At 39.9% G+C, this 13857-nt stretch overlaps 1 protein-coding gene across 1 annotated transcript in view; it reads right to left on the reverse strand.

The window, feature by feature from the left end:
• Positions 1-13857, reverse strand: part of LOC113072475 (glutamate receptor ionotropic, delta-1-like) — a 389481-nt gene that overhangs the window by 20711 nt on the left and 354913 nt on the right. Inside the window, 1 exon segment of the mRNA XM_026245462.1 lies at positions 7430-7625. Within this exon segment, the coding sequence (XP_026101247.1) occupies positions 7430-7625 (196 nt within the window).

Genomic DNA, 13857 nt, shown 5'->3' on the forward strand with positions numbered 1-13857 from the left:
GGCCCATTTCAAATCTTCCATTTATGTCTAAAAATTTTTAAAAAGTTGTTTCTGCTCAATTAAGCTCCTTTCTGCAAAAAAATTATCTGTATGAAAATTTCAGTCAGGTTTCAGGCCCCAGCATAGCACAGAAACTACACTTGTTAAAATTACAAATGACCTGCTTCTTGCATCAGATCAAGGCTGCATCTCATTGCTAATTTTACTTGATCTTACTGCTGCGTTTAACACCATAGATCATGACATACTCATAGATTGATTACAAAACTATACAGGTATTCTAGGGCATGCTCTAAGATGGTTTAGATCCTACCTGTCCGAACACTACCATTTTGTTTATTTAAATGGTGAGTCATCTCATTTATCACCAGTAAAATATGGAGTGCCACAAGGATCCGTCCTAGGTCCCCTTCTATTTTCAATTTACATGTTGCCCCTTGGTAATATTATTAGAAAATACGGGATTAGTTTCCACTGTTATGCTGATGATACTCAACTCTATATCTCAACGAGACCAGATGAAACTTCTAAATTATCTAAGCTAACAGAGTGTGTTAAAATGCAAAAGATTGGATGACAAATAATTCCCTCCTATTAAATTCTGATAAGACAGTGTAAAAATGTATAAAAACTCCATAATCACAGGAAGAAGGAGGTGGGTGCTGACTTTTAAATAAAGCTTTTAATAATAAATAAACACAAAACAGCGAAACACAAACCAAACACAAAATAAAACCCAGCCCTGGTCCTCTCTCGTCCTTCACTGTCATCACTCCTCTTTTGTATCCTTTCAATCTCCTCCGTGGGACTCAAGACCAGTGAGTGGAGCAGGTGTTGCTCATTTCCAATCACTCCACTGACCTCGCTCTGGTCCCACGGCTCTCGGCCCTGCCCCACTCATTACAGACAGAGATATTAATTATTGGACCAAAAACAGTACACAGAATCTAGTAGACTACAGGTTGCAACTAGACAGATGTACTGTTACTTCCTCTACAATAAAAAAATCTGGGTGTTATATTTGACAGCAACTTGTCTTTTGAAAACCATATTTCCCATGTTACAAAAACAGCATTCTTCCATCTTATGAACAATCTACGAAACATGTTACCTGTTTCTGATGCAGAAAAGCTAGTTCATGCATTCATGATCTCTAGACTCAACTATTGAAATATCTATATGGTTGTCCTGCATCTTCAAAAAAGAAGTTACAGGTAGTCCAAAATGCAGCAGCTAGAGTCCTTAACAGGTCAAGAAAATATGAACATATTACCCCATTTCTACAGTCTCTGCACTGGGTACCTATTAAATTCTGTATCAGTTCCAAATTATCATTACTTACCTTTAAGGCCCTACATGGTTTAGCTCCTGCGTACCTAACTAGCCTTCTACCAAGTTACAACCCATCACGCTCCCTAAGGTCACACAATGCTGTACTTTTGGTAGTTCCTAGGATAGCAAAGTCCAATAAAAGGAGGTATAGCTTTTTCACATTTGGCTCCCAAACTCTGGAATAGCCTTCCTGATAATGTTCGGGGTTCAGACACACTCTCTCTGTTTAATTCTAAATTAAAAACACATCTCTTTCACCAATATCTCATAAATTGTGACTGCAGTTGCATCTGCTCAAATGCGCATTCTTACTTTTATCTTTGGTTAAACTAATTAATTTTACTTTGTTGGATCAGCAGCTATGCTAATGATGTCTCTGTTTGTTTCTCTGTTTTGCCACAGGATTTACATCCCATGGTAACTAGGATTTACACAAGCTCTAGTCTGGATCCAGAACACCTGATAAGAGATGATGCTGACCCTCAGAGCACCCCAGATGATGCTAACCCTGAATCAACAAACATAACTAACAAATATTGCTACAAGTGTGATTGCATCATATAATAATTGCTGTTAATAATTTTCATCGTCTGTGTTCTGACTGTTTTTATAATCATTTAATTTTAATGTAATTTACTAATAAGATTCGGGAGGAGTGCGTCAGATACTTAGCCTTATGGTGGACCATAATCAAGTAATCAATCCCATAGTATAAATATCGCTGACTTACCTCTATCCATTGACGGTTTATCAGCATGCTGGTTCGCTTCGTCAATCACCTTATTACAGACCCAATTTTCGTACCAACGAAGAGTGCTACACAGGGGATTTATAAGACCTGCTGCTTTTGCCGGACCCGAGATCATTTCTACCCAGCCAAACACGGCCGTTGTGCAGCATTAAGTGTCATCGCGACAGCTGCTCTCCTCGCCAAGCCACACATCGTGGCCAATAGACCGTGCAAGCTCCGAGCTCGCCTCGCTCGATACAACGATCGCGCCGCCCGAGACAGAGCTCTTGTCGAGCGCTGGATTGCAGCAGAAAGAATCCAACCAGCCTGGGCTGGACAGTTCTCACCGCGGCTCAGTCTTTCACCACGGCGTTCCGGCCGAGTGGCAGTTTGAGGCCGCTTCCTCTAGCGGCGCAGACCGCGCGACGTTAACCAATACATTTTCAGGCGAAGACGCTAAAAACAGGTTCTTCTTTTTCTTCATTGTATTTTTCACGGCAGTTGGCTTCCAAAGCGTTGCATCTAAAAGCAGGTTCGCGGCTTAAGTTTGTTAAACGACGTCATGACGCAGTTTCCGTCTTCTTCTACTAGTATTTATGGCGATTTTGGCAAACCAGCGTAAAGGTGCTTTACCGCCACCCGCTGATCTGGAGTGTGGATTGCGCATAGATTTGGACTACAGATACAAACATTCCTTCGGATGATGATGCCACTTTTAACCACGAAAAAAAAAGCTTGTAAGTCTCTGGATAAAAGCGTCTGCTAAATGCTTAATTTAATTTTACATTTTAATTTCCGTGCAAGTCTTTGGTAGGATCAAATCATTTAGGGACCTATTTCACCATTCACTGGCGTGATCACTCAAAATTAATCTTAAACGCATCTGCCCTCGTGTTTTGATGCAGGATAGCAAGCGTGAGTAAAATTACTGTCGCCTTTTAAGGACCGTAATACGAAAAAACTGGCAAGTAAATATCTTTAGAAACCACTTGGAAGTGAATAGCACATAACTGCTGTTAACCCATTTGCTTTCAAGCATCGCCAATGGCCCCAGTTTATCATCGTTCCACTTTCACAGCACATTAAACATCACACTCTTACTTGATCTGGATAAACCACGCATCAATTGAAAGTCTAAAGACTTGGCTTTTATATTTCACCAATATTTCGATAAAACATCATTTCAGTGATAATTTCCATCATGTCAGGAAAACTATTCCCATTCCTGAACGGTAAACGTCGAAGTGTTAGCTTGTGGACAAATGTTGATCATGGATCTAGTCAGAAAGAATCATGAACAGAAACATCTTTATTTTGGGTATGTAATTTCTGTCTCCATGCCAAAAATGGGGGGTGACTGGTAAGGGGTTAACGTTACTGCTATAATCATGTCTTTCTGTACAACGTCTTACAAGACTAAACATGCTTCATCGTTTCCAAAAGCCTCTGTTTCCACAGTCCATACTACAACGTGAAAACAGCGTTCCAAACGTATCCGCTCGGGAGACCGTCTAAGAGCCCGGAGGCCAAATGAGAGGAAAGATGCTTTTACAACAGGAACATAATAAGGTGGACAAGGCTTGAGGAATTGTCAAATCAGGCAAACAATTGCTAAGCTGGTAACACAGTAGGCTACCCATTCATTTTTAGCTTGCCCCATCAAATGTTACTAACCCTTTTTACTCTTCCCACAGCCAAAATCTACAGCAGCAGAAGCAAGTAGCCTTTCCCATATTTCCCCACTGCCGCAGCAGTGTCTGCTCCCGCAGGAGCCTTTCCTGTATCTCCCCACTGCCGCAGCAGTGTCTACTCCCGCAGGAGCCTTTCCTGTACCTCCTCACTGCCGCAGCAGTGTCTGCTCCCGCAGGAGCCTTTTCTGTACCTCCTCACTGCCGCAGCAGTGTCTGCTCCCGCAGGAGCCTTTCCCGTTCTCCCCACTGCCGCAGCAGTGTCTGCTCCCGCAGGAGCCTTTCCTATACCTCCTCACTGCCGCACAGTGTCTGCTCCCACAGGAGCCTTTCCTATAGCTCCTCACTGCCGCAGCATTGTCTGCTCCCGCAGGAGCCTTTCCTGTATCTCCCCACTGCCGCAGCAGTGTCTGCTTCCGCAGGAGCCTTTCCTATACCTCCTCACTGCCGCACAGTGTCTGCTCCCACAGGAGCCTTTCCTATAGCTCCTCACTGCCGCAGCAGTGTCTGCTCCCGCAGGAGCCTTTCCTGTATCTCCCCACTGCCGCAGCAGTGTCTGCTTCCGCAGGAGCCTTTCCTATACCTCCTCACTGCCGCACAGTGTCTGCTCCCACAGGAGCCTTTCCTATAGCTCCTCACTGCCGCAGCAGTGTCTGCTCCCGCAGGAGCCTTTCCTGTATCTCCCCACTGCCGCAGCAGTGTCTGCTTCCGCAGGAGCCTTTCCTATACCTCCTCACTGCCACGCAGTGTCTGCTCCCGCAGGAGCCTTTTCTATACCTAAATATATATATGTAAAAAAAAAAAAAAAAAAAAAAAAAAACCTCATCATGAGGCATGTGATCCGGAGCGCGTACGACCAAGGCATCATTTCAACCGAACTCACTCCAAATATATGCACTTACCGGTTTTTGAATACCTTATATTCAAGGCATTAGTTTACATCCATATTAGGGTTAAATCATTGGACTTTAAATGGAATCTACTATCGTATATATATTAAAAAAAAAAAAAAAAAAATCACAGGACAAGCGAGATGACAGTAGTGCCGACTACATGAACTAGCAGTATTTAAATATAGTATTTTATACTTGATGCCAGTTATCAGTACGTCCAAAAGTATATTTTTTCGATTATTGGTGATTCCATAGGCTCTTTTCCTGCACCTGCATGGTCAAAATGGCAAACAGTAAGCTCAGACAAGTATAAAGAATCTTTCTCTTACTCCACCCTTGCACAATTACATCGTTGATATGTACCATCGATCTCACGTGCTGACAATGACCACATCGCCAATACATGCCACCTATTTAGGGTACACTGGCACAGGAAATCCAATTTATTTTTGCACGCTTAATTTCGAATACTATGACTGCACCAAGATCTTTCGGACTCATTATCGGAAGCAGCTCATTGGATTTGCTAAATAATTATTCAAGTAAGCCTCACAGCGTCTACCCTCGTAGACAAACAAATCATCCTTGGTATTGAACTCCCTGTCAGGCGCTGCAAGAGTGCTCCCAGTTGAGCCAACCTTTGCCTTCTCCGTTCAACTATCAGCAAAGCTTACTCGTATGACATCGCAAGTATTAAAATCCTGTCAGATGCTTTCCCGCTTAAGCAATCTCGGGAGTCAGGATCTCCCTTCGGATGTCGCTAGAGTCCTCCTTGTCGGCCAGCCCAAAGCTTTTTATCTGCCAAACCGAGAGGACCCAGACGTCCGTCATCCTGAGTCTCAATCTCCTGTCGGAGGCTTCATGGGCCCTCTCGGTCAGTGTTAGGCCCTTCACCCACTGAATAGCAGGGGCTATCAGCATGTAGGGCCTGTACGCCGACACCGTGACCTATTCCGGTCGAGGCAACCCGGGTCCTCCCGGTCGGGCACCACAACCACTCTGCTCCTCCTCATCGGCCGGTAGGGCTCACCGTTCCAACGCCAAAAAGCTCCATTTGAGCATTGGCTCGAGCCCTACCGACCGGGTGCCAACAACCACGTAGTTCACTAGCTGCAGCCGGTAGGGCCTACTCTCCCAACGCCCAAGTCGCTCCCTCCGGAGTACGTAGGCCCTTCCAGCCTGCCAACGAGATGACTTCTCAGAAACCAAATCAGCCCCCGCCAGTACTCTATGCTTTTTTGGGGGGGCATTCTTTAAACTGGCGGCTGTCCTCTTGTACATTTGCCTTTTTGGGGGGTACTCTAGGTTCGGGCCATTCCCGAGCTCGGAGCCCTTCCCCGGACAGCACGCCAAATACGCATACCATATCTCAGCTAATTATATGTAAGCGTGAACTAGTGAAATGTAATGTACTAATAAGATTCGGGAGGAGCGCGTCAGATACTTAGCCTAATCAACACAGGTGGACCATAATCAAGTAATTAATCCCATAGTATAAATATCGCTGACTTACCTCTATCCATTGACGGTTTATCAGCATCCCTCCTCCACCCCATCTCCTCACTTCAAGTTCACTTTATAAATAGACGGGGAAGGGGGGGTACTCTAGGTTTGGGCCATTCCCGAGCTCGGAGCCCTTCCCCGGACAGCACGCCAAATACGCATACCATACCTCAGCTAATGATATGTAAACGTGAACTAGTGAAATTTATTTTATTGGTTGAGGCACATCATGAGACTTAGGTTCATGGCAGCCATCTTAAATTTCTCTTCACAACAGCAGTGATGCAGCCGTAGATGTCTCCCTGATAAAAGCTATATTCTTGTTATTTCATGCCAGAGTCTGTAAGTTAAACTGTTTATTGTATTTCATCTGTTAAAAAAGAACCATTTGTTGTACATTTGAATAAGATTGTTGTTCTCTCACATATAAATGTTAGATTGTATTTCTTTCTTTAAAATTACATTTACTCATACTTTATACTTAATTTATATTTTGTGTTGTATTATAGTTTCACAAGAAAAACGATGTTGTGCAACTGAAGATTTCAAGTAAAACTTTTTCTTCAGCCTTCATCCTGTTTTAACTATCTGTCGAGGTGCAACCTACTTGCAGCAGGGACAGAATAGTCTGGCTGACTATGTCTTGTATTCATTTTTCTGAAAAATCCTGTCATATGCACATAAACTGACAGTCACCACTTATAAGCTACTACTAAATACTGTAGAAAAGTAATTTTCTGTAAAGTTGCTTTAACGATTTGTATTGTAAAAAGTGCTATACAGATAAACTTGAATTGAATTGAATATGCCCAAACAAACGAGCTTAGGGGGGAAAAAAAACAAAGTGTACAGGGGGATGTAGAATGTGTGGTCATTGAAAGATTGTTCTGATAACTTCAATGTCCAGAGCTCAGAATATTCTAGAATTAATTTGGCATATCACCATCATTACTGAGAAGTCAGGAATTTGAGGAAAAGATATGTCACATTCACTTGCTGTATGTTGAATATTTGATAACTTGCCAAAAAATCATTGGTTATTGTTCTCCTGAGCTAGAGACACAGTTTTCTGACTCAGAATGTCAGGGGGATGCTCAAACAATTACAACAATAGTAATGGACTAAATTTGGAAGCAATTAACATATTAGTGAAGAACAAATTATTAGTCCAAAAGTTTTTGCCATAAAAAAAAGGATTACACCAATAACAAATTCCTCAAAATGTCTTTTTGTTTTCATAAATCTTTGAAATCACATAACAAATAGGTGAGCAATGATCATACCTTGCGTATGCCTTCAGAAGGGCTAGAAACTGAGTAGTCCTGTCCATTGTTTTTGCTGATTGTCCTCCACAGCTCTGCATATGTGCTGTCCTGCTCCAGTGGGTTTGTACCTTTGGCTCTGAAGTAATCATACACTGCTGAGTCCCTAACGGTGCCGTAGGCATAGTCCATCTGCCTTGCAAGATCCTGAAACGTTCTGTTGAATAGATAGAAAAGATCATCAACAAATAAAATAAAATAAATAAATAAAACCTTTTAAAAAAATATTAAGTAAAAGGTTTAATAATCATGGTTAGTGTTCATTCCAATCTCTCACCTTACATACACAGTCAATTACTGTACATCTATTGCTCATACAAAGAAAGACTGAGAGACACCAGAAATGTGCATGGGATGTTTACAGTTTTAATGTTCTGTCTCTCACATTATTTATTTAGTGACATATCCTAAATTCATGCAGACCTCCATGTAATGTTTTTGAAGAAATTAAACTATTTTCTGAGAATTCCAGGAATTCTTACAGAAAAATAAGTGGAATAGCACACCGTAGTAGTGAAAAACCTTCAGTTTAAATGTGCTCACATGAACAGGCTTTTGTATTTGCTATATGTGCGATGAGAATGGTTTTCTTTCCCTCTCCTGAATTCCTTCACAACTTGTAACAATCTAAATCAATATTTAAATGCAATTTATACTTGCTTCTGAATTTATGGTATGCATTCTATGATAACATTTAATGTGTGTGGGTGATGATGTTGTCCTGGTTTGTGTCACGCTGTCTAGTCTCTGTTTCCCTGGGTGTCCACTAGTGGGCTCACTTCCCCTTAGGCACTTCACCGTAGGCACTAGAATTCCTCTAGTCTGGTCCTGTCTTCACAGTAATTGCACTCCTGTTAATTGCACCAGGTGCAGTCACTTTAGTGTCATTAGCCTCCATATAAATACCAGTCTTTCCCTGTTGTTTGTATAGAGTCCTTACCCTTCCTGTTATCAGCTTTCTCGTCATCCGAGTTTCCCCTTCATCTTCTCGTCTCCCGAGATTGACCCTAACCTCTCGTCTTCCGAGTTCCCTTTCCTGTTCCCTACTTTGTTTATTTTTTTGTTTATTTTTGGACTGTCTGTTTGGCCTTGACCTCTGCTTGTTCGACCAAGAATTGGATTAACCTTTATTTAATAAATACTTGCGATTGGATCTACTATCTCCTGTGTCTCTCTGGTAAACGAGTGGTTACAGTTTGATGTTGTGTTACTTATCTGTTATTTTGTTGTTTTTACTTTGTACAGCACATTGGTCAGTGGTAGTTTTGTTTAATTGTGCTTTATAAATAAATTGAAATTGAAATTAAAGCCTGTCAGTAAACATAAGAGTACCACCCTCTGGCTGAATAAGGCAAGGGCAATAGACCACTGTGTGATGTGTGTGCATTTGTTCATCAATTACAATCCAAAACTTACAAAATATAGACTACAAGCTGCACTGTAAAAACAAACAAACTAAAAACACTTTATTTACATTTACATTATGTCATTTAGCAGAGACTTTTATCCAAAGCGATTTACAAATTGAGGTCAATGGAAGCAATCAAAAACAACAAAAGAGCAATGACATATAAGTGCTATAACAAGTCTCAGTTAGCTTAAAAGCAGTACACGTAGCAAGGGCTTTTAAATAATGCAATAAATAAAAAGAAAACATATAGAATAGAAAAAGAATAGAGCAAGCTAGTGTTAGAGGTCTTTTTTATAATTGTATAATAATAAAAAAAAGAAAATAGATAGAATACAGAAAGATTAGAAAGGTAGGTAGGTAGTTTTATTATTATTATTATTATTATTTTTTAGAATAGAATTAGAATAGTGAGTGCTAAAGTTAGAGAGTCAAATAAAGATCGAAGAGATGTGTTTTAAGCCGATTCCTGAAGATGGCTAAGAACTCGGTTTGAGTTGGGAAGGTCATCTACTAGGAGGGAACATTTAATTTAAAATTCCGTAAAAGTGACTTTGTGCTTCCCTGGGATGGCACAATCAAGCGATATTCACTTGCAGAATGCAAGCTTCTAGAGGGCACATAAGAATGAAGTAATATATTTAGGTAAAGGGATGTAGAGCCAGTGGTGGTTTTGTATGCAAACATCAATGCCTTGAATTTTATTATGCGAGCAGCTATTGGTGGCCAGTGCAAATTGATAAACAGAGGTGTGAAGTATTCTTTTCAGCTAATTAATAATTAATCTTGCTGCTGCCTTCTGGATTAATTGTAAAGGATTGATAGAACTGGCTGGAAGACCTGCCAAGAGAGCATTGCAATAGTCCAGCCTGGACAGAACAAGAGCTTAATCAAGGATTTGTGCAGCATGTTCCGAAAGAAAGGGCCTGATCTTCTTAATGTTGAAAGAATGTCTAAATAAAAAAAAAATAGGGATGGGAATGAGAACTGGTTCTTATTCAAAACCGGTTTTGTTCTCTGAAAATAACCGGAACTGTGAGCAATTTCTAAGTTTCGGTTCCGAAAATGGTTCTGGTACAACACGTGACCAAGCGCTGTGAACAGCCTTGTGCCGGTGTTCTGAGTATTCAGCGTTTCCCGTAAAGGATGTCACGGACCGATTAACAAACACGCCTCCTTGCCTCTCTGAGCACATTGATTCCAATGACGCACATTCCACAAACTCGTTGCACTGTCGCGTCTTAAATTGCCGAACATATTGTTTCCCACGACTGTATGTGCACTCGCGCCTTTGATAACTGTGCACATCGTTTTGTGTGACTGTACATCTAATGGCAGATGTAAAAAACACGTGCTGATTGATGGACTAGCATTACTCAACATGACTTACTACCTTCCAGCAATGCTACATTCAGTGAAGTTAAAATAGTAAAAAAACAACAACATAATAATAGTTAATTTAAATAGAACCAGAAGCCGAACCGGAACATTTCTAAAAATACCCAACCCTACTTATGAAGATCTGTACACTGTAATACATGTTGCGTTTGACATTTCCAACCTTTAAATTAAGTTGACAGTAAGTAATAGGGGCCGTTCACATATCGCATCTTATGCGCACTCATTTTCATTATTTCCAATGTAGGTGTGCGGAATGCGCGCTCATAATGGAAGCGACACAGTCGCTTTTTCCGCACCACATTGAGTTAAAACTCAACCTTACAGAGAGCCGCAAGCGCACCGCAGGTCATGTGACAAGAACTAACCAATCAGCTTTATCCTTTCCCGTAAAAACTTTAAAAGCTCAGCCAAGATGAAAGAACAGCTGACCATAACTATATATGAATTGCCATTTTGAAATAAATTTAGTAGCAGAGCTACTGCAAGCGATTTTTAGTGCTGCAAACCCATTTATCCTTTGCTGAAATTTCCGCGTCTTCATGGAGAGCGCAGGTCATGGTTGCTTAGCAACAGCAGATGCCTCTGGAGCGCAACTGCCCGAGCGCTTTGGAAAGAAGGAGAAAGCGGCGTGCCTAGCATTTTCCACACGTTTTTAGGCACGATATGTGAACGGCCCCTTAAACAGTATTGAGCATTGAGTAGTTGAGTATTGTGCATTTACTGCCTGACTGGACTGATGTTTGTTTGACCAATTCCCCTGCCTACATGTCTCTGCCTGTTGGTTTCCCTTTGTGTATGTTGAAAGATCGGACTGCTATCGGTACTGACTCGCTGCCTGGTTTCACGACTCTGTCTGATCTTTCTCTAATAAACTTTTGCAAATGGATTCTAGTAATGCCTCCTCGTTACAAAAACATAAACTTGAAATCCTTGGTGTGACGGGCCCAACCTAAAGATGTCTGAATTTATCATGTTAATGGTGCCACAGTATTCATCCAGAATTCAGCCAACATACATCAACAGGACAGGGACCTAACTTGTCAAGAGCTAACTTTAAAATCCAAAAACAACTCTGTAAGTTATGTGAGATGTTGGGCCATCTGTACTGCTAATGGAGCTGTCAGGCCCAGCCGATGAAACATAAGAAAGAAAACGTTTCACTCTGTAATGCCAGTTTGCTTGTCGGTCTACTGTAAGTGTTTTCCTGATTTAGAGTTGGCATACAACAACTAGGTATGCTAATTTAATTTTTAGATTATTATTATTATTATTTTAAGGTAATTGTTGTTACCTATATTAAAGGTAATTGTTGTAATAGACAGGGGTGCACATAAGTGGGTTGCAGGTCCGCATGCGCGACTAAAATAAAAAATGCATAATATAAATAAGTTCTGACAGCGCATTTGCATACGACATGGTTGACAGCTGTTAATGCACAATTACCATTTTAGATCACAAACTGTACTATATAAGTTTTATTTTCAACCTGAATGCATAAATCTAGGCTATACTCCTACCGTTTCAAAGCACAATACAAAACTGTGACATTCCTCCATTGACGCTCTTCACTCAGCAGCGCTAAATCCGGAAGCGCGTATACTTACTTGCCGGCAACCCGCCAAAATAAAAAGCCTGCTGATTTTAAGTTTGAATATGATGAAAACGCTTTTGTTTATTTATTTCTAGATGCTTTTTTTCCAAAGTGACTTAAAATTGGGGAATACATAAAGCAATTCTTCTTAAAGAGGCTAACAAACAAAGTAGTAGTAAATATTAGCATTTTATTTATAAGTTTATTTACTGTAAAATAAATGCATTTGTATTTAATACTAGGACTTCTTTTTTATTTTTAATAATATTATCACACACTATTATTTAGTTTATTTACTATTATTTAATAAAAAAAAAAAAAAAAAAACTAAATAAATAAAGTGTAATAATATTATAACTATTATTATATTATAGTTGCAGGAAAAAAACAAATCTCCAGGTTCTCTTCTGAGAACCAGGCTGAAAAAATTATGTGCACCCCTGGTTATAGACAAAATAATGGTAAGATTGGGTAAATGGTCACAGACACAGCATTGTACCTTCAATTTCACTTCTTGTTCTGTCATTGATAATGTTTTCGAGGCAATTTAAAATTGTAATGTAACTTGTAAATAGGTGAGAGCGGTTTACTTTTTAATTAGTTTTCCTAATAACTCGGGGGGAACAGGGTAATAGGCCAGTCATAGCACTATGGAGGCATTTCTTCCTGTCAAGTGACTTACCTCCATTTATTCTTCATTTCCCCCCACTTAACCCCTTGCACAATTCAGATCAGGGATAGGCAAACTTTGTCCTGGAGGGCCACTGTCCTGTAGAGTTTAGCTCTAACTCTACTCAAACACACCTGAACAAGCTAATCAGTGTCTTTGTAATTACTATGTTACCAGTTATCAGGTTATCAGGATCGGAGCAAATCTCTACAGGACAGTTCCCTCCACGACCAGATTTGCCCATTCCTTCTTTAGGGGGTTTGGTAAAACTCAATGGGGTAAGGTGAGGCATGATAGATGTTGCCTTATTTTTTCACTGTAGGACAATGTCACTTTTCAGAAATAAAATAAAATAATAATAATAATAATAATAATAATAATAATAATAATAATAATAATAATAATGTTTTACTGTAATATGTTTAAATATTTATTTTTGAACTGTGGATTATTTTCTAATCCCCTACAACACCCTTACAATCCTGGTTACAATGGTAACTCTATGAACCGACAGAGTATGTTAAGCATGTGCAGAAGCACAGACGAGCGAGTGTATTAAGTACGCCCCCTGAATGTCATCTTGTCTATTAAAAAATAAATTAATAATAGACTTCCCCATACTATTTGAAAGAGAGGACACAGGTGAGAGTGTGCTCAATACAATCTGTTCGTTAAGGTTCATGCCCTCAGTATCTGCTCACTCAGCCTTCACATGACCTTTAACCAAATGGAAAACTGTATGCTCATTTTATCAAAAAAAGAAAGAAAGAAAGAAAGAAAGAAAATAAAGTGTAATTGGATTACTGAACAAATATACAGTACATCTAATTACAGTAACAACACTGTTTAGATCAACATAATGTTTGTGCGTGATTTAATTTTTGAGTTAACTATCCCTTCAATTGATCTGACCTTTGGAATTGTCAATACAAGTCAGAATAAGGAGGACGAGTGGGGAAAAAAATCTAGATAACCATTGAAACAGAGATGTCACAGCAAACAGGGGTAGGGGAAAAACAATAGTGTGGCTACATTACATAGTTTGTTATAAACACACAAATTTACACAGTTTTTATTTATTTATTTTGAAATACATTTTATTAAGATTTCTATAAAATAGTGCCTATGAAAAACAGTGAGACCATCCTGAACATGTATATGTAGCATTTGTCTTTCAACAAAACTTGCACAAATGAATATGTTGTTATGTTTGTCTGAGAGCAGAGATCTGTTCACACTCTGATGTGACGCAGTTCGCTCAAAATTAGCATAATCAAATGCAGTCAAACATCAGAGGCACACAGGCTGGGTAAACACCT

This window comes from Carassius auratus, unplaced genomic scaffold, assembly GCF_003368295.1.
Source record: "Carassius auratus strain Wakin unplaced genomic scaffold, ASM336829v1 scaf_tig00009130, whole genome shotgun sequence".
Lineage (NCBI taxonomy): Eukaryota > Metazoa > Chordata > Actinopteri > Cypriniformes > Cyprinidae > Carassius > Carassius auratus.